The sequence below is a fragment of the Macaca fascicularis genome, chromosome 9 (assembly GCF_037993035.2).
Source record: "Macaca fascicularis isolate 582-1 chromosome 9, T2T-MFA8v1.1".
In the NCBI taxonomy this organism is placed as follows: domain Eukaryota; kingdom Metazoa; phylum Chordata; class Mammalia; order Primates; family Cercopithecidae; genus Macaca; species Macaca fascicularis.
The window spans coordinates 119,160,500-119,183,025 of record NC_088383.1 but is presented as its reverse complement, the minus strand read 5'-3'; the positions used below and the strand labels follow the sequence as shown (position 1 = coordinate 119,183,025).

Sequence of the window (22,526 nt, the reverse complement as noted above, 5' to 3'; positions counted from 1 at the left end):
CCTTAACTCATGCCCTGCAATAAGCCTCATTCTTGTCCTTGGCTGTAGCCCCTTTCTTTGTAAATTCATTATGCATAAAGCCATTGAGTTTTCCAAAGCACTGCTTTTAACCTGAGAATATGAGCAAGAACTTTTAAAGAGAATATTTCAATGTAAAACCTTTTAATTTTGAGATGTTTTGAAGTAATTTGAATAGTTTTAATATATAAGCCACACAAAATAGTATAATTTCTGACAAAATTTTAGAGTCAGTCATTAACCTGTCTCCTACTCTCCCCGTAACTTTCCAACTTTAACTTCCGCTTTTCACAACACAACGTTAAGTATTTCAGGCAACTGGTTGCTATTTCCTGACCTCCGAACAGTGGCACACGGCTTTCCTCCTGCCGTGCCTTTGCACATTCCAGTCAGCAGGCCAAGGTCTCCTGTAGCTCCTTGTTCCCGCCATGGAATCCAGGACACTTGCAGGGCAGCTTCTTTTACTATTTCTGTCTTCTCTGACTAGTCTTCCTCTTTGAGCTTTTGAGGTTTTCTCTTTGGAATCTTTTGTCAGCCCATACCCTCTTGTATGATTATTTAATCAATGTCCACGCTTTGAGTACTATATTTCTCTATGTCTATTTGCCAAATGTTTCTCTTAAGCTGACTGCATTTCCAATTGCTGCAATGTCTTGGCAATGCAAATGGAGCATGCCCAAAGTTGAACTTCCTCCATTTCCCAAGCCAAACTAGATCTCCAACTCTGGACTATTCTATTTTTGTTAATAGTACTATGAAATCTCCCAGTTCATTCTTCACACAGAAAATATAGTGGTCTTTTAAAATCATCCTTCTGCTTAAAATGGCTTCCCATCAAAGTTAGGAATAAAACCCAAACTTCCAAATCCAACTGTGATATGATTTATATCCAGCCACATTAAAATCAGATTATTTTAGAAAATAGAGACAAGCTCGGCCTGGTGCAGAGGCTCATGCCTGTAATCCCAGCACTTTGGGAGGCTGAGGTGGGCGGATCACAAGGTCAGGAGTTCGAGACCAGCCTGACCAACATGGTGAAACCCCGTCTCTACTAAAAATACAAAAAATTAGCCAGGCATGGTGGCATGCACCTGTAATCCCAGCTATTCAGGAGGCTGAGGCAGGAGAATCACTTGAGCCTGGGAGGCAGAGGTTGCAGTGAGCCGAGATCAGGCCACTGTATTCCAACCTAGGTGACAGAGCAAGACTCTTGTCTCAAAACAAACAAACAAACACGAACAACAACAACAACAAAAATAGAGACAAAGTTTTCACTTTGTTGCTAGGCTGGTCTCGAACTCCTGGGCTCAAGCATTTCTCCCACCTCAGCCTCCCATGTGGCTGGGACTACTGACACATGCCACAGGTCCCAGCGCAGACCATGTCTTATATCATCTTATAATCTGTATAAAGTGTAGTAAATGCCTGGTTGATATGAAAAGGTAGGAGGTTCTAACACTATGTTACGCTAAGTATTAGATGTTATAAACTTAAGAACTGAACCTGAGCAGAATATGTTGCTAGAGATGTACACTGTTCCAAAGTGGAAGTAAAATTATAATGTTTAAAACTCTGCAAAACTGACATACTGAGGGGAGGTGAAGAAAAACCCGAGAAAGAATTGGCCATGATGTAATCTGCAATCTGTTGTAATGCTAGTAATCCAGTTGGGTTGTGGCCTTTCTTCATCTGTTCTTGAATAAGGCATTCCAAGTCTTCCCGAAAGGCCTGTAATACACAAAAATAACGACTGAGCAAGCATATCTCACTTGCAGCAGAATGGCCCAAAAGTAACTTGCTCCGATACAATCAATCTTTCCCCCATCCCTCTTCTGAATAGCTTTTACCTGTACTATTTAAAAACAAATATAAAACACAAAACAATAAAACCAAAGCACTGGAGGCAGCAGCAAGAAGCTTGCTTTAAGGGGGAGGAACCACTAGGCATTCTTAATGTCAATGAAAATGAGATATTGTAGTATCTATACTAGACAGGCACAGATACAACTCCTCTTATTAATATACAATTCAAGCACCAAGAAACTGCTGTAAAAAACGGTGACCCACTCCTTGCTTACCTGAGACAGAGTCCCCCGCCGGGCACGGTGGCTCACGCCTGTAATCCCAGCACTTTGGGAGACCGAGGCGGGCGGATCACCTGAGGTCGGGAGTTGGAGACCAGCCTGACCAACATGGAGAAACCCATCTCTACTAAAAATACAAAATTAGCCAGGCATGCTGGTGCATGCCTGTAATCCCAGCTACTTGGGAGGCTGAGGCAGGAGAATAGCTTGAACTTGGAAGGAGGAGGCATGCAGTGAGCCAAGATCGTGCCATTGCACTCCAGCCTGGGCAATGAGTGAAACTCCGTCTCAAAAAAAACAAAAAAACAAAACAAAACAAAACAAAAAGACAGAGTCCCCATGTGAATGGGGCACAACTTTGAATACAGAGTGACTCAATGGCAAAAGTTTTCACTGAGACATACTAAATCATCATTTCTATTTTATTATTTCCATGGCAATTCCTTAGCTCCATAAACTCTGAAAACAAATTAATAAGAGTTGAGTTCTAATTACTCTTCTGCAACACTGTGATACATGGCAGTTTTTTAATGGAACTTTGGGTTCCATATGTTCCTATTCTGGAGTTCTGTATCTTTTTGTGGGTGGGTTGGGGTGAGGTAGTGGCAGAACCAGTATTTATATGGATCAAAATCCTGAATATTAAGAGAACGCCCCTATTCCAGTAATCCTCAAGTTACTAATATGGTTCATCATCTGAAACTTCTCCCAGTCCTTTGCATCACAAATAGTTGGTTCTGACTTTCCATCAAACCCAACTGACACTTATTTTAATAAGTTTGTCATTTGTTCTCTTGCTCATGTCTATTTCATTTTAAAGATGAAGGCTCTTGCAACGTAAGTCACTTAACCCTTGCTCTTCCATTTGAGATCAGCTACTTATGTAGCAGGATGCCCTGCCAGAAATTAAGTTCCATTTCCCCCACTTTGCCTAAGAGGGAGAAGGCAGAAAATTATTCTGGAATCGCTACCTCCAAGAAGGGTAGGTATGAATACCTGGGAGATAAATGAAAAAACCTCCTTTAGAAGAGTGAATCTCTTTTGAGTCACTGACAGTGGTCTGCCTCATGAGGGTAGGAATAAAATCTCCTGGAGTCTCTGCTTAGATGGAGCCTTTCTGAGAGAGTTTCCCAGAGGTCTAGGAAACTTTTTTTTTTTCCTCGCTCTGTTGCCCAGATTGGAGTGCAGTGGCATAATCTTAGCTCACTGCAACCTCCACCTCCTGGGTTCAAGTGATTCTTCTATCTCAGCCTCCCAAGTAGCTGGGATTATAGGTGTGCACCACCATGCCTGGCTAATTTTTGTATTTTTAGTAGAGATGGGGTTTCACCATGTTGGTGAGGTTGGTCTCAAACTCCTGTCCTCAAGTGATCCACCCGTCTTGGCTGCCCAAAGTGGTGGGATTACAGATGTGAGCCACCATGTTCCGCCAGGAACTTTTTAAAAAAAAATAATAGCATAGGAACACATGGTGGTAAGGGGAAATGTGGCTCTAAAGGTATGAGGTGGTAGATGTTAGGACCAGTTCTGATTCAGTGTTTGCAGTGCACTTAGAACAATAATTGAGAGGTTTCCATGATGTGAACTCTAAGAACTGGGTGCTAATAGTTGTAATATTGGGTGCTCAACCATAAGGGACCATGGAACATCCTAACTGAGCTTAGGACAGGAAGATCCTTCCCTGATGCACTGTGGTGGCCTGCACAAGCATCTGGGTCAACAGTGAACCTATAGCTCCTATTGAACAGTTTAAGACTGGTTTTCAACATTCTATCATGGGGAAGGGAAGTACAATAGCAGTGGTGGGCTGAACAGACTCTAGTGTGTCTCCCTCACATACATATATACAGATGCATGATTACACGACCCACACCCATCTTGGATATGGAGGCCACTGATGAACCTAGTCAGTGTAAGTCACTAAAGTTCTGGAAGAATTCAAAGAAAAGCAGAAATTCCAAGAGAAAGATGGTGTACTTTCTGCTAATAAGGCAAGTGGATATTTGAGTGATTAATTTTTAAAAATACTCATTGTGACCACATTTGAATCCTAAGTTCATGGAGCAGTTTACGCAAGTTAAATATGGCTTTTCTTTTTACAAATTCAAAGCTTGTTAAGTATAAATCATTCACATAATATAAGTTGAAAAACATCTGGTTCTACTGACTGTATCTAGTTCATTTAAATATACAATTTAAATCAGAAAAACTGTCCTGTAAAATATCCTCTACAAAGACATACTTCATTTATCAGAAAACTCCATTAGGGAGTTTTCTTGTTCATCCAAGACTCTGTGAAGATAAGATGGCTAAGAGCTGTATACAAGATAGATGGACACCTTCATACAGATAAGTAACGTAACTATTTTACCATGCTTAAGGCTGAAAGGAAAAAAATCTTCCAGATATCCTCATTTATCTTTTAAGTACAGAAAACTTCTGGAAACATGGCAACAGGCCAGTCTGCTCTTCTGGAACTCTATCTTCCCTTCAGAACTAAACTATTTAAATTTTTCTCAGTTCAAAGTAGTTATAACCAATATTCTTTGATTCAGTTTTAAAAACCCAAAATTAATGATACCTACTATGTGTATCACTCATTACATATATTACAATAGCTTTGAAAAGTAGGCATTATCTATTTTATTAAATGTCTTGCACCTTTCTTCCAGGAAAAATTTAAGGGAACTTCTATAGATTAAAATGCTACAAAAATACATATAGGTAAGAAAAATAAAGCTGAAGAGAGAATAAGCATAAGGAGGGTAGATGGAGCCAGGAATGAGGTTAAGATACAAAGTGAATGCCATAAAATTGTATGCATTTGCTAGAGATGGAACAAATTTTATCTCAACTCTGGCAGCCAACACAAATTAAGACAGCCTGCTCAGTGTACTGATTCACAATGGTTTTTAGATTAAAAAAAAAAAAAACAACCAAGTGCTCAAGACAATCACAACTATTTATAAAACTGGTGAGAAATTTCTACTGGGTAGTATGAGAAAGTTAAAAAAGAAAGGTTGAAAACTTGTTCATGGACATACAGCTAGTAAATGAGAGAGGCATGGACACAGGTCCAATGCTCTTTTTACATTAGTGAAATGCTTTCTTCATTACCATATATCCCACAATATGTGAGTACCATTCTAAAACCTTTGGGATAGCTATGGTGTCATAGAGGCACGTATAAGCCCTTCTGAAATCAAATTAAAAATAAGAGGGAAAATACGAATGTCTCCTTCAAAGCTGACGAATAGCTTCTACGCAGTACAGGTTAAAAAAAAACAACAGTTTTCAAAGTATATGAAATCTCCCCAGCCTTTTTTACAGTTCACAGTGCTTCAACAGATAAGAATTCTTCCAGTGCAAAAAAGGTTTAATATGTTGTCATGAACATTTATAACTCATTTTTACATGTTTCAAATGTTTCTGAAATATTGTTCAGATAATTACCTAAGTCTTACAACAGTAAGTGTAAAAATTACTAATATAAGACTAATATAAAAAATGACTAATATAATTACTAATTTCAGCTGATTTTTAAAATTTATCAGTAAATTTATTGAGCTTTCATTAAAATATTAAGATAAAAATTTTATTTATCTTTGAGATGGGTAATCATATTTTTACTAAAGTTCAATGTTAGTAATCCTTTATAGTTGATTCATTTGAGTCTCACCACAAAGCCCTGAGATAGGCAATGACTTGCTTGAGGTTACAAAGCTAATAAGTAAATGGAATAAAGATTCAAATCTGGAACCCTCAACTGGGCACAGGATCTTTTCCTAATTTTAAGCAGAGTTGGGTTGTATCTCTGAAACCAAAGTAGCAGGAATGTTGTGATCTGAAATGTTGAGTAAACCTCTTAGGCTAGATTAGAGCATTAGATTGCAATGGTAGATAAAGCAAAAATACATATATAGAGTGGCAGATTATGGTGATCCTGGAATACCAGGTTAAGTACTTGCCCTCTTGTAGCTAAGTAATCATCAAAGCATAATGAGAAACTTAATTTCTAATCACAGTGGTGAGGCCACATACTGTGCTTGTCAGATTAGCCAACGGTTCCCTGGAGTTTCCACTAAAGAAGAGTTGGGTTAGAAGATCAAACAACATATACACAAAACCATGGCATAAACTATGTCTTCTTTCTCAGATACAGAAGAGCATAGAAGAGGAGGCAGTGGTAGTTGTTAAATTTTGTGAAGATGAATAAACCAGAATGCCATCAGGGTGACAGATTCAAGACCTTCAAAAACCAAAATATAGTCTAAGGAATTAAAATCTTCAAAGTGTTGCCACAAAAGCATAACGTACTTCAAATTAGCAATAAATACATAATTTCCAAAAAATAGTTGCCTCCTACGTGCTACATGCTGTACTGCATGCTCTTATTTTAATTGTCACAACCGTGTAAGGTATTTTCCCCATTTTACCAACAAGGAAACTGAAGCTGAAATTCAATGAGCTTCCTAATGTCACATAGCTAGTAAGTGGTAGGCAAAGCAAAATTTGAACCCAGATCCAAAACAAACACTTTCATTAAAAAATTGTGTAAACAAAATGGGCAATGACGAGAAAATGTACCGACTCCTAACCTAGATCGAAATGGCTTGGTACTGCAAAATTTCCATAGTCTGCTGCTATGTAATTTTTTCGCCATTACTACCTCATGCTTTAGCCTATGAGGTTCATGCAGCATTCTCTGATCACAACTTGCACTTCTCGAGCCCTGCTGGATCTCCTTCGTCCAATGGAAGTATTGACTTCCACTGTTCTTCTTCCTAATGAATTCTTTCCTTTATTCAACACATCATAAATGCTACCTTCTCCTTGAAGTTACCTAATCATCCAAGTTAGGAGGAATCTCTGTATTTCTTCTCTTCTGCACTTCACTGTGAATGTTTCCCCATACTATACTTAGGGTACCTATTGTATGACTGTGATTGTTTAACTATTTTCCTACTCTGCTATACCATATTATCTGAGGACTGAAACTGTATCTGTCACATTTCTAGATTCTCCCTGAGTGTGTAGTTCAGTGCTCAATTAATACTAAGTTAGAATTTCTTTTCATTTTCCTAGATACAAAGAAAGTGAAGAATTTGATCTCAATCTGGACTCAGTTAAGGTAGCAAAGATCCATTTCATAGATTATTAGCTAGAAAACAGTCTTATCAGTCTATTACTTGAATGAGAAATCCTTCCTGTGTAATTAGGCCTGCCCATAATCTACTAGGTAAGATTTATTTTCTTTAAATAAGAAATTCATCATCATTGAATGTTATAAACTTTTAAAAAGCCATTTAATTCTTCAACTCAAACAAAATTCTACTCGAAAACTTAATTTGCCCCCAGAACATTATAGTTTGAACAGCTCTTCAAACACAGGTCCAAAAAGTATGGGAAAAAAATCACTAGGTGAAAAGCAAAACGTTTAAGTTAGAGACAGGGTGCCTTAAAAGCCTTATCTGAATCTCACACCCTTTTTTTTTTTTTTTTTTTTTTTTTGAGACGGAGTCTCGCTCTGTCGCCCAGGCTGGAGTGCAGTGACCGGATCTCAGCTCACTGCAAGCTCCGCCTCCCGGGTTCACGCCATTCTCCTGCCTCAGCCTCCCGAGTAGCTGGGACTACAGGCGCCCACCACCTCGCCCGGCTAGTTTTTTGTATTTTTTTAGTAGAGACGGGGTTTCACCGTGTTAGCCAGGATGGTCTCGATCTCCCGACCTCGTGATCCGCCCGTCTCGGCCTCCCAAAGTGCTGGGATTACAGGCTTGAGCCACCGCGCCCGGCCGTCACACCCTTTTATTTTATATATCTATCAATGTTGAGGGAGTGAGGCTATAAACTTTGAATTAATAAAGTATGGACAAAAATGAACTTCTAAAAATGTCAAATATTCAGAGATTTAAGATTCATGTAGGCTAAGAATACACTTTAAGTACTCATATATTCCAGAATACTATAATCCAAAAGTAGAATTCACTTGAGGTGTCACATTTTAAGGCTCTGTATCCGGTCAGAACTTTCAGGAGAAAGTGGCAGGAGATAAAATATTTAAGTCACAGAAAAGAGAACCAATTTGAGTTTGTAAGAAAACCTCACCTGATAAAATTATTTCAATTAATGCTAAAAAAAACAAAAAAACTCCATGTTGGCTGATTTATCAGTAATGTCTAACTTACACTCAGATAATAACACTGATAAATATTGGAGACATCAGAGATGAATTTTAAATATCCACATCTGGATGTTTTACCTCAAAATTACTAGAGAGGAAAATTGGGGCAAAAAATAAAAAAAAAATAAAAAAAATAAAGATTTACAGATTTGCTGCTCCCAAGGCACCCTATGTTATTAGAGCTCTCCTAAAGCAGAATTAGGAGCATAACAAACTTAGTTAGAATTCCTCCATTAAGAAATGTACTCATTTGGAACTAGAATACCACTGGCCCTGCTGAAAGGAGAAAAAACAAATAAACCATATTTTCTTCTGGATGGTCTTTCTCCTATATCTAAGTCTTAATTAACATGAAGTTAAAGGTTAGAATATTTTTCTTGAAGCTGTGTACAACAGAAATGTAAATAAAGAATATTTGCATCTTAAACTTCTCAACTGACCACAGATCATGGTGACTTTTGACCAATTATTTGAATTAAGGAACACTGTTAACACTCAGGCCTTACTTCCAGTGATATCCTAAAATGTATATGGCTTTGACGTTTCTCCTTGCATCAAAATAAGCTTGCAGCAGTATGCATTGCCCTGTTATTAAAAGCTATTAGTATGTCATGTGCCCAGGCTACCACCACATACACTCCTGTTATTTTTCAGAGTAACACTGCACATTTGTGTCAACCAGTCTAAACTGCTTCTCATGGTGGTAAGGCTTACGAAGCCCAGCAACTGTTTTCCTTATTAAGCAGTCAAGTTCAGTAGGAGACTGTTGGACAATATTCAAATGTTTAATGTTTCAAAGCCCACCCAGCTATTCACTATCCGTTTATCCATGCATTCAGAATTTAATAACTATCTCTTGTGTTCAATGTGCTATTGCTTAGTTTTTCAACTTATATGCTTCTTTAACTTTGAAAAGGCATCACTTAATTCCAAGAGTTTGTCCTGGACACTTCATTTTGAGAAAAGGGGATAAATTACAACTTAAGGTCTCCACAGACGTTATATACGAGTACAGCGGACACAGAGAACTTGTGGATTTTCTCTACTGCAACAAAATTTCAAGCCAAATTAATTTACCAAGTGGTATTTGATTTCTAAGATAAATATTTTATTTAAAAATTTAAATATGATAAAAAGGTTGTGAAATTCCTAGAAATAAGTAATACCTGAGGGCCAGAATAAGAAAAATTGTTATTTTCTCAGCTCAAGGCAAAAAGGGGTGATTTTTGTCATCCAAATTTACATTTACACCAAAATGTCTTGTGATTATAAACTCTTCTAGGCTGTGTTGAATTAACTTGAGCATCAGGCTTTGAAGATAAGATGATAGAAAAACATATAGGCAGAATTTGTTGTCATTGAATGCTATAAGTTGTACAGCCTAGTGATTACAGGTGTGAGCTTTGGAGTTTAAATTCTGACCACATCATTTAACTAAGCTGTAAAACTTCAGCAAGTTATTTAATGTCTCTAAGTTTCAGTTTACGCATCTGTAACCTAGGCATCTTAATACTTCTTTAACTGAATTGCTTTGAGGATTAAAGACACATAATAGGTGCTTGGCACATAGTAAGTGTTTAATAAAAAAGTATTATATTTTGCTTTTATTAATTTCTCTCCTGATTTCCCTTCTACCTAATTAACTGAGAATTTTAAATAGAAGGTGTACAAATTTGTCGCTTACAAACATGAATTAGTAAAATCTGATTTTAATCTTTATTGGTTATGGATTTTGTCTAACAGAGTGAATCCCAATATTTACAGAAGACTCACAAAATTTTTAAAAGAATTATATCAGCAGAAACACTGTAAGCTTGGGCTGAAAGGAACAAAGACAGTATAAAAGGAAAAGGGGCCTTTGGACCCCTAAAACTTCTGTAAGAAGAAAGCAGATTAAGAAAAACACAAAGTGGCAAACACAGGTTACCTTTCAAGAAAAAGGAGGATGATTTAGACAGTGCAACCAAGAACCTAGTGATCAGAGCCAAGCACCAGGGAGGTTCAGTCCTGGTAAACAGCAGGACTGAGTCCTAATCAAAAAACTTCCAAACATTTGTCCAGATGGATTTACAATTGCTTTCGACCAGTGACTCCTTTGTATCTCCCAATTTTCTCCTTTTTGAAGAGGAATGTCTATAGCAGCTATCTTATGCCCTCTCCTGCCACTGGGGAGCAGATAACATGAATCTTTATTTCACAGATCAATAGATTGACAGGACCTGTACTTAAGGTTCTACACCCTGAGGAGGATCATCTGCAGCTGGACCACATTTAGATGAGATTCTAGATTCAAGCTAATGTTGGAGTGGGACAAGACTTTTTAGGAGGTGCTAGAAGAAGATGAGTGTATTTTGCATGTAGGAGGAAGAAAAATAAATTGTAGCGGAAGGACTGCAGCTCCTTTAAAATAAATTGTGACCTGCCAGGCATGGTGGCACATACCTGTAGTCCCAGCTACTCAAGAGGCTGAGTGAGGCAAGAGGATTGCTTGAGCACAGGATTTTGTGTGCTATGATTGTGCCTGTTAACAGCCACTGTGCACTAGCCTGAGCAACAGAGTAAGACCCTGTCTCTAAATAGTAACCAGAGAGTAGACAATTCTCTCCTCAAAAGATGGAGCTTAATTTCTCTCCCCTGGAGCATAGGGAGAATTAAATGACTCACTTCTAACTAATAAATATGGTAGAAGTGATAGTGTGTGATGTCTGAGATTAGTTCTAAAGCAGCACTGCAGGCTGCTCTCTCTTGGATCCTTGCTCTGGGGAAGAACACTCAAGCAGCTTTAGAAAAGGTCCACATGGCAAGGAATGGTGGTCTTTTGCCAACAGCATGTGAGTGATCCATCTTCAGAGTGGATACTCCAGCCCCAGTAAAGCCTTCAAATGACAGCAGCCCTGGCTAACATATTGACTGCAACTTCATCAGAGAACTTGAGCCAGCTAAACTGCTCCTAAACTTCTGACCCACAGAAATGGTGAGATAATGAATACTTGTTTTAAGCTGCTAAATTCTGGAATAATCTGTTATTTTAGCAGTAGATAACTAACACAAGCCACCAAGCATCACTTCCCTTGGTGAAGTTTCTGTTGCATTAAAAGAAACTTAAAAATCACTGTCCTAAAATATGGCAGGAAGACAAAATGTATACACTTTCCTAAGTCTTTCACAAAGAAGATTTTAAATTCATTAGCCAAGATCTAGGAAAAAAAATATCAACTTTTAATTATTTTAAATCTCAGCCTTCTTTGTACCTCTCTGGGCAGAAAATGATCACTCTTGTTAAGTGAATAAGGAAATGATAAACTATGTGTTTGCCCTTTCACAGTATTTCATCAAGTTCCCCAAGGCATAAGTAAAATTGTTACTTTTAGGTCAATTTACAGATAGAAATACTAAGTATAAAAAATTATTCTACTTAACATTATGCGCCTTTAGTGTAATGGGTAAACTATAAGACAAAAACTCTGGCATAAAAATGGAGTTTAGTACTTTTTTTCATTTAAACTCTACAGTTAGAATTCAGTGGTCTTCTTTGAGATACTTCCTAAAGAAATCTCAATATTTAACAACTTTAACCAAAACTGAAACTTCATTTCATTCTTTCAGTTACTATATGCTATCTGTTACTACAATCATTTTACAATCATTTGGTTCATAAGTTCTTTAAAAAATTTTTTTGAGACAGAGTCTTGCTCTGTCATCCAGGCTGGAGTGCCGTGGTGTGATCACAGCTCATTGTAGCCTTGATTTACTGGGCTCAAGTAATCCTTTCACCTCCTAAGTATGAGACACAGACTCACACCACCACACTCTACTAATTTTTTAATTTCTTGCAGAGACCGGGTCTCACTATGTTGCCCAGGCTCGTCTCAAACTCCTGGGCTCAAGCAATCCTCTCACCTTGGCATCCTAAAGTGCTGGGATTACAACAGGCATGAGCCACCATTTCCAGTCTAGTAAGGTAGTTCTTAAAAATGGGGTTTCTTCAGAGAAGGAAACAAATCTATTTTGATCTAAATAATTAATGTGCTCTTCAAGTCTTTATAAACCTAGAAGCTCAAGTTTGCATAAAGTAAGGCACTGAACATTTACTCTCTCATCATGACTTTTCTGATGAATCTTCCCATTTGGAAAGAGTTTCTTTAAAGTGGGCACTATAAAAAAAAAATAAAATTACACAAAGCTTACATTGTTCTTATAACTTGTACTTCTATGCTTTCACCAAGGCCACTGATATGGGAGAATTAATTACTCACAGTTGATTTCCCCTTTGGTTCTGGGCTCACCTCTATGATTAAATTCACAAGGACATAACAAAAATGATTTACCAGGGCTACTTTAGGCAGCTCTATGCCTTGGTGCTAACTTTGACACCCAAGTTGGAAACCTAATATAGCCCTAACCTAGGCATCATGTATCTGTGTGTTGAACTCTGTCTTAGGGGTGCATGATCTTCATTATGCATAAAGTTACGAATTCACTTTGCATTTTAAATCAAGCTGTTCTCTCATTTTCCATAATGTATTAATACATTTCCACTAAGGTTTTGTAAGAAAACAGATCACTTGAATATGATTCACAAAGTCTGAGTATTGCTGTGCAGACAGGATTTTCGGCTTGAGTTGAATTTTTTTTTTTTTTTGAGACAAGGTCTCACTCTGTGGTCCAGGGTGGAATGCAGTGGCATGATCATGGCTCACTGCAGCCTTGACCTTTTGGGCTCAAGTGATCTTCCTGCCTCAGCCTCCCAGGAGTAGCTGGGACTACATGTGCACACCACTACACCCAGTTAATTTTTAAATTTTTTTGTAAAGAGAAGGATTCACTATACTGCCTAGGCTGGTTTCAAACTCCTGTGCTCAAGTGATCCTCCTGCCTTGGCTTCCCAAAATGCTGGGATTACACATGTGAGCCACTGAGCCTGGCCTATAATCCACTTTTAATTTAGTTAATTTAGTGTGTATGCACATGTGCCTGCAGTAGGCATATGTAATATTAGGCTGCCAAATCACAGACTTCCTCAAAAACCTTAAGTCTTATGCTGCTCTGAGTGTCAAGGTACCCAAAGGAAGAAGAAAATAGTGCATGGGATATACCTAACTTATTTATTGGTCCCTATGACTTGAGTCATGCCTTTCTTCTCTTTACATATTCAGTCTGAATTGGGTGTCCCTGAATTAAGTAAAATCGTTTATCCTCCTTTAATAAAGTGCTATACCCAGAAAACACAAAATTTAAACCACCAAACACAATACTAGTTTGTTGTTAAGGCTCTGTTGTTAAGACTGGAAGCAACCAGTCGCCACTCTCCTCCACCCCTCTTTTAACCTGAGGGTAGTTTCAGAAACCTTCTACCTTATTATACTAATATTTCTAAAGAGGGAGAAAAATTACAGCCTTCTAATTCAACTCACAGGACTTTGCAGGATCTGAGTAACTCGCTTCCTCTGCTCCATCATGTTGAAGTCTTGTCGTAGATCAGGAGACATATTCCTCTCCCTAATGTATTCTGGGTCATTTTCATTGATGCGGTCAAAATATCTCTCTTTGTGAGGAATGCTGGGAGGAGGGGGAGTGGTAATCACGCCTTGGCTGGCATCTGAGCTCATGTTTTAAGTCTGTGGATTACTCTTGTTATCTGCATTAATAAACACAAAGAAGGACATTCATGATAAATTCATTAAATTCAAAATTTACATGGGTGAAGCAGAACTTTTACATTTTGCCCTCAGAGTAACAGGTGCAACTTTGAAAAGTAGCTTCTCAAAAATATTAGAACAATTTTTTATTCTTATAAAAAGATCTTAGGGCCAGGCGCGGTGGCTCAAGCCTGTAATCCCAGCACTTTGGGAGGCTGAGACGGGTGGATCACGAGGTCAGGAGATCGAGACCATCCTGGCTAACATGGTGAAACCCCGTCTCTACTAAAAAAATACAAAAAACTAGCCGGGCGAGGTGGCGGGCACCTGTAGTCCCAGCTACTCGGGAGGCTGAGGCAGGAGAATGGAGTGAACCTGGGAGGCGGAGCTTGCAGTGAGCTGACATCCGGCCACTGCACTCCAGCCTGGGCGGCAGAGCGAGACTACGTCTCAAAAAAAAAAAAAAAAACAACAACAAAAAAGATCTTAGATTATAACGCTTGATTGGAAATTGATACTTTCAGAGCTAACAGAAACTTATGGTTCAATCATGTTAATGTCACCAACTGTGTGGTTTTTTTTTTTTTTTTTTTTTCTTTTTTGAGATGGAGTCTCACTCTGTCACCCAAGCTGGAGTGCAGTGATGTGATCTCTGCTCACTGCAACCTGTGCCTCCCGGGTTCAAGAGATTCTCCTGCCTCAGCCTCCCGAGTAGTTGGGGCTATAGGCATGTGCCACCACGCCCAGCTAATTTTTGAATTGTTTTTAGTAGAGACGGGGTTTCACCATATTGACCATGCTGCTCTCGAACTCCTGACCTCGTGATCTGCCCACCTCAGCCTCCCAAAGTGTTGGGATTACAGGCATGAGCCACTGTGCCCAGCTGCGCTGAAGTGATCCTCCTGCCTTGGCCTCCCAAAGCGGTAAGATTACAGGGCATGAGCTTCTGTGCCTAGCCCCCAACTCTTATTTTTAATACCACATATGCAAAGGCATACTTTCTAAGTATTTCAGAGTAATAGGAATTAGTACAAACCAGTATGAATTACATTGGGAAAAAAATAGTCTTCAATAACAGTCTTTGAAAATGCTTGAAAGAACAAATTTTTAAAAAGTAGTTATAAAACTTGTGAACACTAAGGGTTTCCCTCTGATGTAGCCTTTGGCCATGCAGATTAGAAACAAAGTATCATGTTGGGAGCTGTGGTGGCCCAGGCCGGTTGCCCTGGCACTCTGGGAGGCGAGGCTACACATTTGAAGCCAACCTGGTCAACACTGATTAAAAAAAAAGAAACAAAGTATCATGTATATATAAAATTCTAGTTTTAAAAATTTTATGCAAATATTTATGCAACAACTATTCAACATGCATATTTAAAAAACATTAGGTTCAAGATACAAATAGATGAAATACTCTAGAATGGTGGCTTTCAAACATTTGATATTGTATTCACATACAAACATATAAGATACATAACTGAAATAAATTAATGACATACTTCCCCTTACTACGTGGTACATTCCGGTATTTTCTATTTTAATCTATTTCATTTTAATAAACGCTAGTTAAATGGATTCATGATCCACTAATGGGTTGTGACCCACAGCTTGAAAAACAATGCCCTAGAAGTTATGGTCAGGTAGGAAACGGAAGGGAGAAGGGGTAGGAAATGCTAATTGAGAATGAATATATGCCAGAGAGGAGAGTAAGACTGATTTTTTTGAAGAAATATTGTAGCTTATTACATATTTCTTTACGTGTTAATATTTTTAAAATAGTACTCTTACAGTAAATCACATTTTTGCATTTTTTTTTTTTTTTTTTTTTGAGACGGAGTGTCGCTCTGTCGCCCAGGCTGGAGTGCAGTGGCCCGATCTCAGCTCACTGCAAGCTCCGCCTCCCGGGTTTACGCCATCCTCCTGCCTCAGCCTCCCGAGTAGCTGGGACTACAGGCGCCCGCCACCTCGCCCGGCTAGTTTTTTGTATTTTTTTTAGTAGAGACGGGGTTTCACCGTGTTAGCCAGGATGGTCTCGATCTCCTGACCTCGTGATTCGCCCGTCTCGGCCTCCCAAAGTGCTGGGATTACAGGTTTGAGCCACTGCGCCCGGCCCATTTTTTTTTTTTAAATAGAGTTTAGGCTGGGCATGGTGGCTCATGCTTATAATCCCAGCATTTTGGGAGACTGAGGTGGGAGGATCACTTGAGCCCAGGAGTTCCAGATCAGCCTGGGCAACATAGTGAAACCCTGTCTCTACAAAATAAATTAAAAAAAAAAAAAAGCCGTATGTGTTGGCAGGCACCTGTAGTCCTATAGTCCTAGCTACTCAGGAGGTGGAGGTGGGAGGATTCCTTGAGCCCAGGAGGTTGAGGCTGCAGTGAGCCATGATCACACCACTGCATTCCAATCTGGGCGATGGGTGAGGCAAAAAAGTTTCTGTATTCAGGTCGGGCACAGTGGCTCATGCCCATAATCCCAGCACTGTGGGAGGCCAGGGCGGGCAGATCACAAGGTCAGGAGTTCGAGACTAGCCTGGCCAACATAGTGAAAGACCGCATTTACTAAAAATACAAAAAATTAGTCGGGCGTGGTGGCAGGTGCCTGTAATCCCAGCTACTTGGGAGGCTGAGGCAGGAGAATCGCTTGAACCCGGGAGGCGGAAGTTGCAGTGAGCTGAGATCATGCCATTGCACTCCAGCCTGGGTGACAGAGTGAGACTCCATCTCAAAACAAAACAAAACAAAAAAAATTCTGTATTCATGCAAAAATAGTTTACAATTTGCTTTAAGAAATATGGGTGTTAAAAGAACTTTAGCCAGTCACAGATAAAATGTTACAATTATCTGCTTAGTTTAGATAGAAGGCTTTGCAAATAGCACAATGTCTACCCATTTAAAACACATCAATGTCAGCACTGCAGAAAGATAAAAACATTTTCAAACTCTCTGAGGATATTACAAAGGACTGTTTATGACTCTATGAATTACATACCTAAAAGCACATTTTTTGGGGAGGATTTTTGAAAATAAGCACCTATTAAACAGATACTCTAAACACAGAGCCACTTAAAGATACTGCCAATGATTACATTTCTATCCAGTCCCTCAACCATCCAACCCCTAGGATTATTATTCACAGGTAAGAATATTTCTGCAATGTTTCAGTATATTCAACCATTTCAAAGCAGAACTGCAGAAGACTATGTTACTCTGAATCAAATCAATTGACTGCGCCTTAAATTGAGGATCATTCTACAAAACTGGCCAGTACTCTTCAATCATGTCAAGGCTGGGCGCGGTGGCTCACGCCTGTAATCCCAGCACTTTGGGAGGCCAAGGCGGGCGAATCACGAGGTCAGGAGATTGAGACCATCCTGGCTAACACAGTGAAACCCCATCTCTACTAAAAATACAAAAAAAATTAGCTGGGCGTGGTGGCGGGCGCCTGTAGTCCCAGCTACTCGGGAGGCTGAGGCAGGAGAAGGGCGTGAACCCAGGAGGCGGAGCTTGCAGTGAGCCGAGATCGTGCCACTGCACTCCAGCCTGGGCGACAGAGTGAGACTCTGTCTCAAAAAAAAAAAAAAAAAAAGAAAAGAAAAAAAAAGAAAAATAAAGACTAAGGAACTGCTCCAGATTAAAAAAGACAAAGGAGACTAAGACGTGACAATTAAAGGCAACATGTAATCTTGGATCAGATCCTAGACCAGGAAAAGGACATTAGTAGACAATTGGTGAAATTTAAATAGAATCTGTAAATTTGATAATAGTATTTACATCAATGTTAATTTCCTGAACCTGATAATTACAACGTGGTTATGGAAGATATTATCATTTAGGGAATCTGGGTAAAGGACAAACAGGAATTCTTTCACTATTTTTGCCAACTCTTTTGTAAGTCCGAAATGATTTCAAAACAAAGCAAAAAAAAATCAAAAACATATACATAAACATTAATCCAATATAAAACAAATCGAATCTCAACACAAAGGAAAATATTAATACCACAATTTTCAGGGCCCTCCTGAATTTTATAGTACAGCATGTTCTTTCCTCACCAAAGAATTTTTTTTGTTTTTTTTTTTTGGAGACGGAGTCTCGCTCTGTCGTCCAGGCTGAAGTGCAGTGGCCGGATCTCAGTTCACTGCAAGCTCCGCCGCCCGGGTTTACGCCATTCTCCTGCCTCAGTCTCCCTAGTAGCTGGGACTACAGGCACCCGCCACCTTGCCCGGCTAGTTTTTTGTATTTTTTAGTAGAGATGGGGTTTCACTGTGTTAGCCAGGATGGTCTCGATCTCCTGACCTCGTGATCCGCCCGTCTCGGCCTCCCAGCGATTACTGACTGGGATTATAGCCTGTAGTCCCAGCTATTTGGGAGGCTGAGGCAGGAGAATGGCGTGGACCCGGGAGGCGGAGGTTGCAGTGAGCCCAGATCGCACCACTGCACTCCAGCCTGGACGACAGAGCCAGAGACTGTCAAAAAAAAAAAAAAAAAGAATATTATACAAATGAAAATATGCAATATAGAAAACCTTTGGGGATTGGCTTTTTTCACTCAGCATCACTTACTGAAGATTTACAGAGGCTGTCGTATCAATAATTTGTTCCTTTTCACTGTTGAATGCTATTCTATGGTATGGCTGTATCATTTGTTTAATCATTTGCCCACTGAAAGACGACTGGTTAGTTATTTCCAGTATTTGACTATTATATAATTATAGCATATTTTTTCATTACTAGCAAAAAGTAGAAACAACCCAAACATCAACTGATAAACACAAAATATTCTGTCATATGGTAATCCAGAAAGTGGAATATTACATAGCAATAAAAGGAAATGGAATACTGATATGTGCTTCGACATGTATGAACCTTGAAACATTGTAAGTGAAAGAAGCTAGTCACCAAGGACCACATATTGTATGACTCCATTTATATGAAATGTTTAGAAGAGGCAAACCTATAGAGGTAGAAAACAGATTAGTAGCTGCCTAGCGCTATAGGAAAATGAACATGTTCTAAAATTATTGTGGTGATAGCTGTACAACTCTGTGACTATATTAAAAACTACTGAATTATATACTTTATATGGGCAAATTGCATGGTATGTGAATTATCTCCATAAAATGGTTATTTTAAAAATCCAACCTGAGAAGCCACTGACCACCTTGTAAGCTTGGGAATGGGGACTATCTTGTAAGTCCTCACAGTGGAAGAGAACTCCATAAATGGGGGCTGAATTAAGTTACTTTACTATATCACAACTCCTTCCAAATAAATCTGGTTTGCATTATTTCTAAGCTGGGAATAGTAAAAACAATCTTTTGAAAAGAAGTTACTACTTATAAAAAAATCTTTCCAAACTTAAAATTCTTGGCAGTTTGAACAGCTTTCTCTAGAATAAGCAAAGAGATGGTTGTACTTTCAAGTACTAGACCTATTGTTTCACACTTAAAAGAATAATCAAAGATATGCCAAGACCTCAAAGCAGCATATTTGGTTAAAAAACAAAACAACAAATGCTATTTTAGTTTTTCTTGATGAAAGTTACTATGAAATTGTAAAGTTAGTTGAAATTCTAGAAAACAACTTAGACCCTACACAAACTATGACAAGCTACCATCCTTAGATCAACTAGTGAAATTTTCTTCATTTTAAGTTCAAAAGACATGAGCTACTTTTAAATGCTAGCCAAAATTTTATACACAACTGACATGGAAATCGACAGATCTGAAAACTTGAAGCAGACATAGATAAAAATGAAGAAAAATGGGAGGAAAAAACTCAAATGAACATGGCATTGAGCAGCACTGAGTAATACAGATGGCACTAAGTGCGCAAATGGAGAAAAATTTAATTATCCCACAAAGTACTAGGATCTTATTCCTAAAGGCTATTGATTTTATATGAGCTTCTCTTGAAATATTTCAGACTAGATTCAACGATTACTTTTTACAGAGAGGAAACTATACTCAGTGGTGTTGAGTGACTTTTCTAAAGTTACATTGTTCAAATATCATATTATAAAATCATAATAATAATGTTTATTAGCATTACCATGTCATCCAGATTGCCCCATAATCAAAATTTACTCCTTCAATGAAATTTAAGAAAGAAAACAGGCCTATCACACCATGTTTATGTATGTAAGAAGGGCTAAAACTCTAGTGCTTGTCATAGACTTAATGGTCCATTTGCCTAGCATGCACAGAAAAATAGATGTACAAGTGGGGTAGTTGTATAATGGCGGTTTATTTGACCTAAATACCAAAGGGACAAGTTTTAAGTAACTACATCATTAAATATTAAAAAGTACCCATTAACATTTTATCAATACGGTATTCCCCTCAACTGCAGTTTCAGTTACCTGTGGTCAACCACTGTTCAAAAATAGGCGAGTACAGTACAATAAGATTTTGAGATAGAGGGAAAGACCACATTCATATAACTTTATATTTTTCATACATACATACACACACCCACACACCATAAAGACACTTGGTATCTTTGCCAAAACATATAAATAAGATGCATAAAGACAAAGACTATTAAGAGATGGGCAGACCAAGAAGTCGATGAGGCAGGCAGATAAATGGTATAATAAAATATCATGGAACATTCCACACAACTTTGAGTTCCAAACAAAAAGTAACTACACGCAAGGTAAGGACCGTTAAATTGGCTCAAGTCCATCTGAAAAGGAGACTATGTTGGCTATTGATCAGTATCTAGGAAGTCCTAACTCTTTACCTGACAGATGACCGCTATGTCTTAATTAGAAGCTATTGACAAAATGACATTGACTGTGCTCTGGGTAATAATAAATTGTATTTAAGTTTTACTTTTGTTTCTAAAGCTAATTTAGCATCATATTAAAATAATTGAGGGCTTTATTATGAAACAAAGAAAACAGAAAAAGATTCTGTTGGGACCTAAAGAGTTAAGACAAGTATAAAACATCAACTGAATGAGGGGTAATTGAAATTGTTCTAAGATAGATACTAAATAGAAATGCATGTATACATAAACATATCTAAACTACAAAATCAGTAATTTAATGAAATGTTTTAAAGCAATCACAGAATTTCAGGTACTATGCTCTACACAGATTATCTCATTTAATATCCTTTACAACTCTGGCCAGGTGTGGTGGCTCATGCCTGTAATCCCAGCACTTTGGGAGGTCAAGGTGGGCGGATCACTTGAGGTCAGGAGTTGGAGACCAGCCTGGCAAATATGGTGAAACCCCATCTCTACTAAAAATGCAAAAATTAGCCGGGCATGGTGGCATGCATCTGCAATCCCAGCTACCCAGAGGCTGGAGCAGGAGAATTGCTTGAACCCAGGAGGTGGAGGTTGCAATAAGCCAAGATTGCACCACTACACACCAGCATGGGTGACAGAGTGAGACTCTGTGCCCCCAACCTCGAAGAAAAATCCTTCACAACTCTATGAAAAGGTGACCAGTATCCCCAACTTTATAGATAAGAAAACTGAGGATTTTTTTTTCCAGTTTTAAAAATAAATTGTAGTTATTTAAAGTATACAACATAATGTTTCCCCACACCTTTTATGTTAGGTTCAGGGGGTACATGAGCAGCTCTGTTACATGGGCAAATTCTATGTCATTGGGGTTTGGTGTACAAATGATTTCATAAGCCAAGTAAGTGAGCAAAGGACCCGACAGGTAGTTTTTCCACCTTCACCTTCACCTTCTTCCTACCCTCCCCATTCAAGTAGGCCCAGTGTCTATTGTTCCCACCTTTGTGTCCATGTGTATTCAATGTTTAGTTACCATTACAGGTGAGAACATGCAGTATTTGGTTTTCTGTTCCTGTGTTAATAATGCTTAGGGTAATGGCCTCCAGCTGCATCAATGTGGCTGCAAAGGACAAGATTCCTTTTTTTTTTTTTTTTTACTGCTGCATATTATTCCATGGTATATATGTACCAAATTTTCTTCATCCAGACTACTGTTATGGATATCTAGGTAGTTGATTCCATGTCTTTGCTATTGTGGATAATGCTGCAATGAACGTACTCGTACTTGCGTCTTTTTGGTAGAATAATTTATATTCCTTTGGGTATATATTGAGTAATGGGACTGCTGGGTCAAATGGTAGTTCTGTTTTAAATTCTGTGAGAAACCTTCACGCTGGCTGCACAGCAGTGTATAAGTGTTCCCTTTTCTCCACAACCTCGCCAACATCTGTTATTTTCTGACATTTTAGTAACAGTCATCCTGACTGGTATGAGAAGGTATCTCCCTGTGGTTTTGATTTGCACTTCCCTGATGATTAGCAATGTTGAGTATTTTTCCATATGCGTGTTGGCTGTGTGTATGTCTTCTGAGAAGTGGAGGTTCATGGCCTTTGACTATTTTTTTACGGGGTTGTTTACCTGTTGGGTTAAGTTCTTTATAAACTCTGGATATTATATCCAGATGTATAGTTTTGGATGTACAGTTTGTAAATATTTTCTACCATTCTGCAGGTTGTCTGTTTTCTATGTTGACAGTTTACTTTGCCGTGCAGAAGTCTAATTACGTCGTACTAGTTTTTGTTTCTTCGCAATTGCTTTTGGAGACTTCATTGTGAAATCCAGGTTTT

General features: G+C 38.6%; 1 protein-coding gene across 25 annotated transcripts in view; it reads right to left on the bottom strand.

Moving 5' to 3' along the window:
• ADD3 (adducin 3) overlaps positions 1-22,526 on the bottom strand; it is a 129,176-nt gene that overhangs the window by 20,571 nt on the left and 86,079 nt on the right. For 23 of the 25 annotated variants that reach the window (XM_045361502.2, XM_074002683.1, XM_074002677.1 and 20 more), the window contains 2 exons: positions 13,698-13,921; positions 1,608-1,746 (listed from right to left, as the gene is read on the bottom strand). In XM_045361502.2, coding sequence (XP_045217437.2) covers positions 1,608-1,746; positions 13,698-13,892 — 334 coding nt within the window. In that variant the 5' untranslated portion in view covers positions 13,893-13,921. Of the gene's footprint in view, positions 1-355; positions 1,747-13,697; positions 13,922-22,526 lie in introns of all 25 variants that reach the window. The other 2 variants (XM_005566403.5, XM_074002687.1) reach the window with 1 other exon arrangement.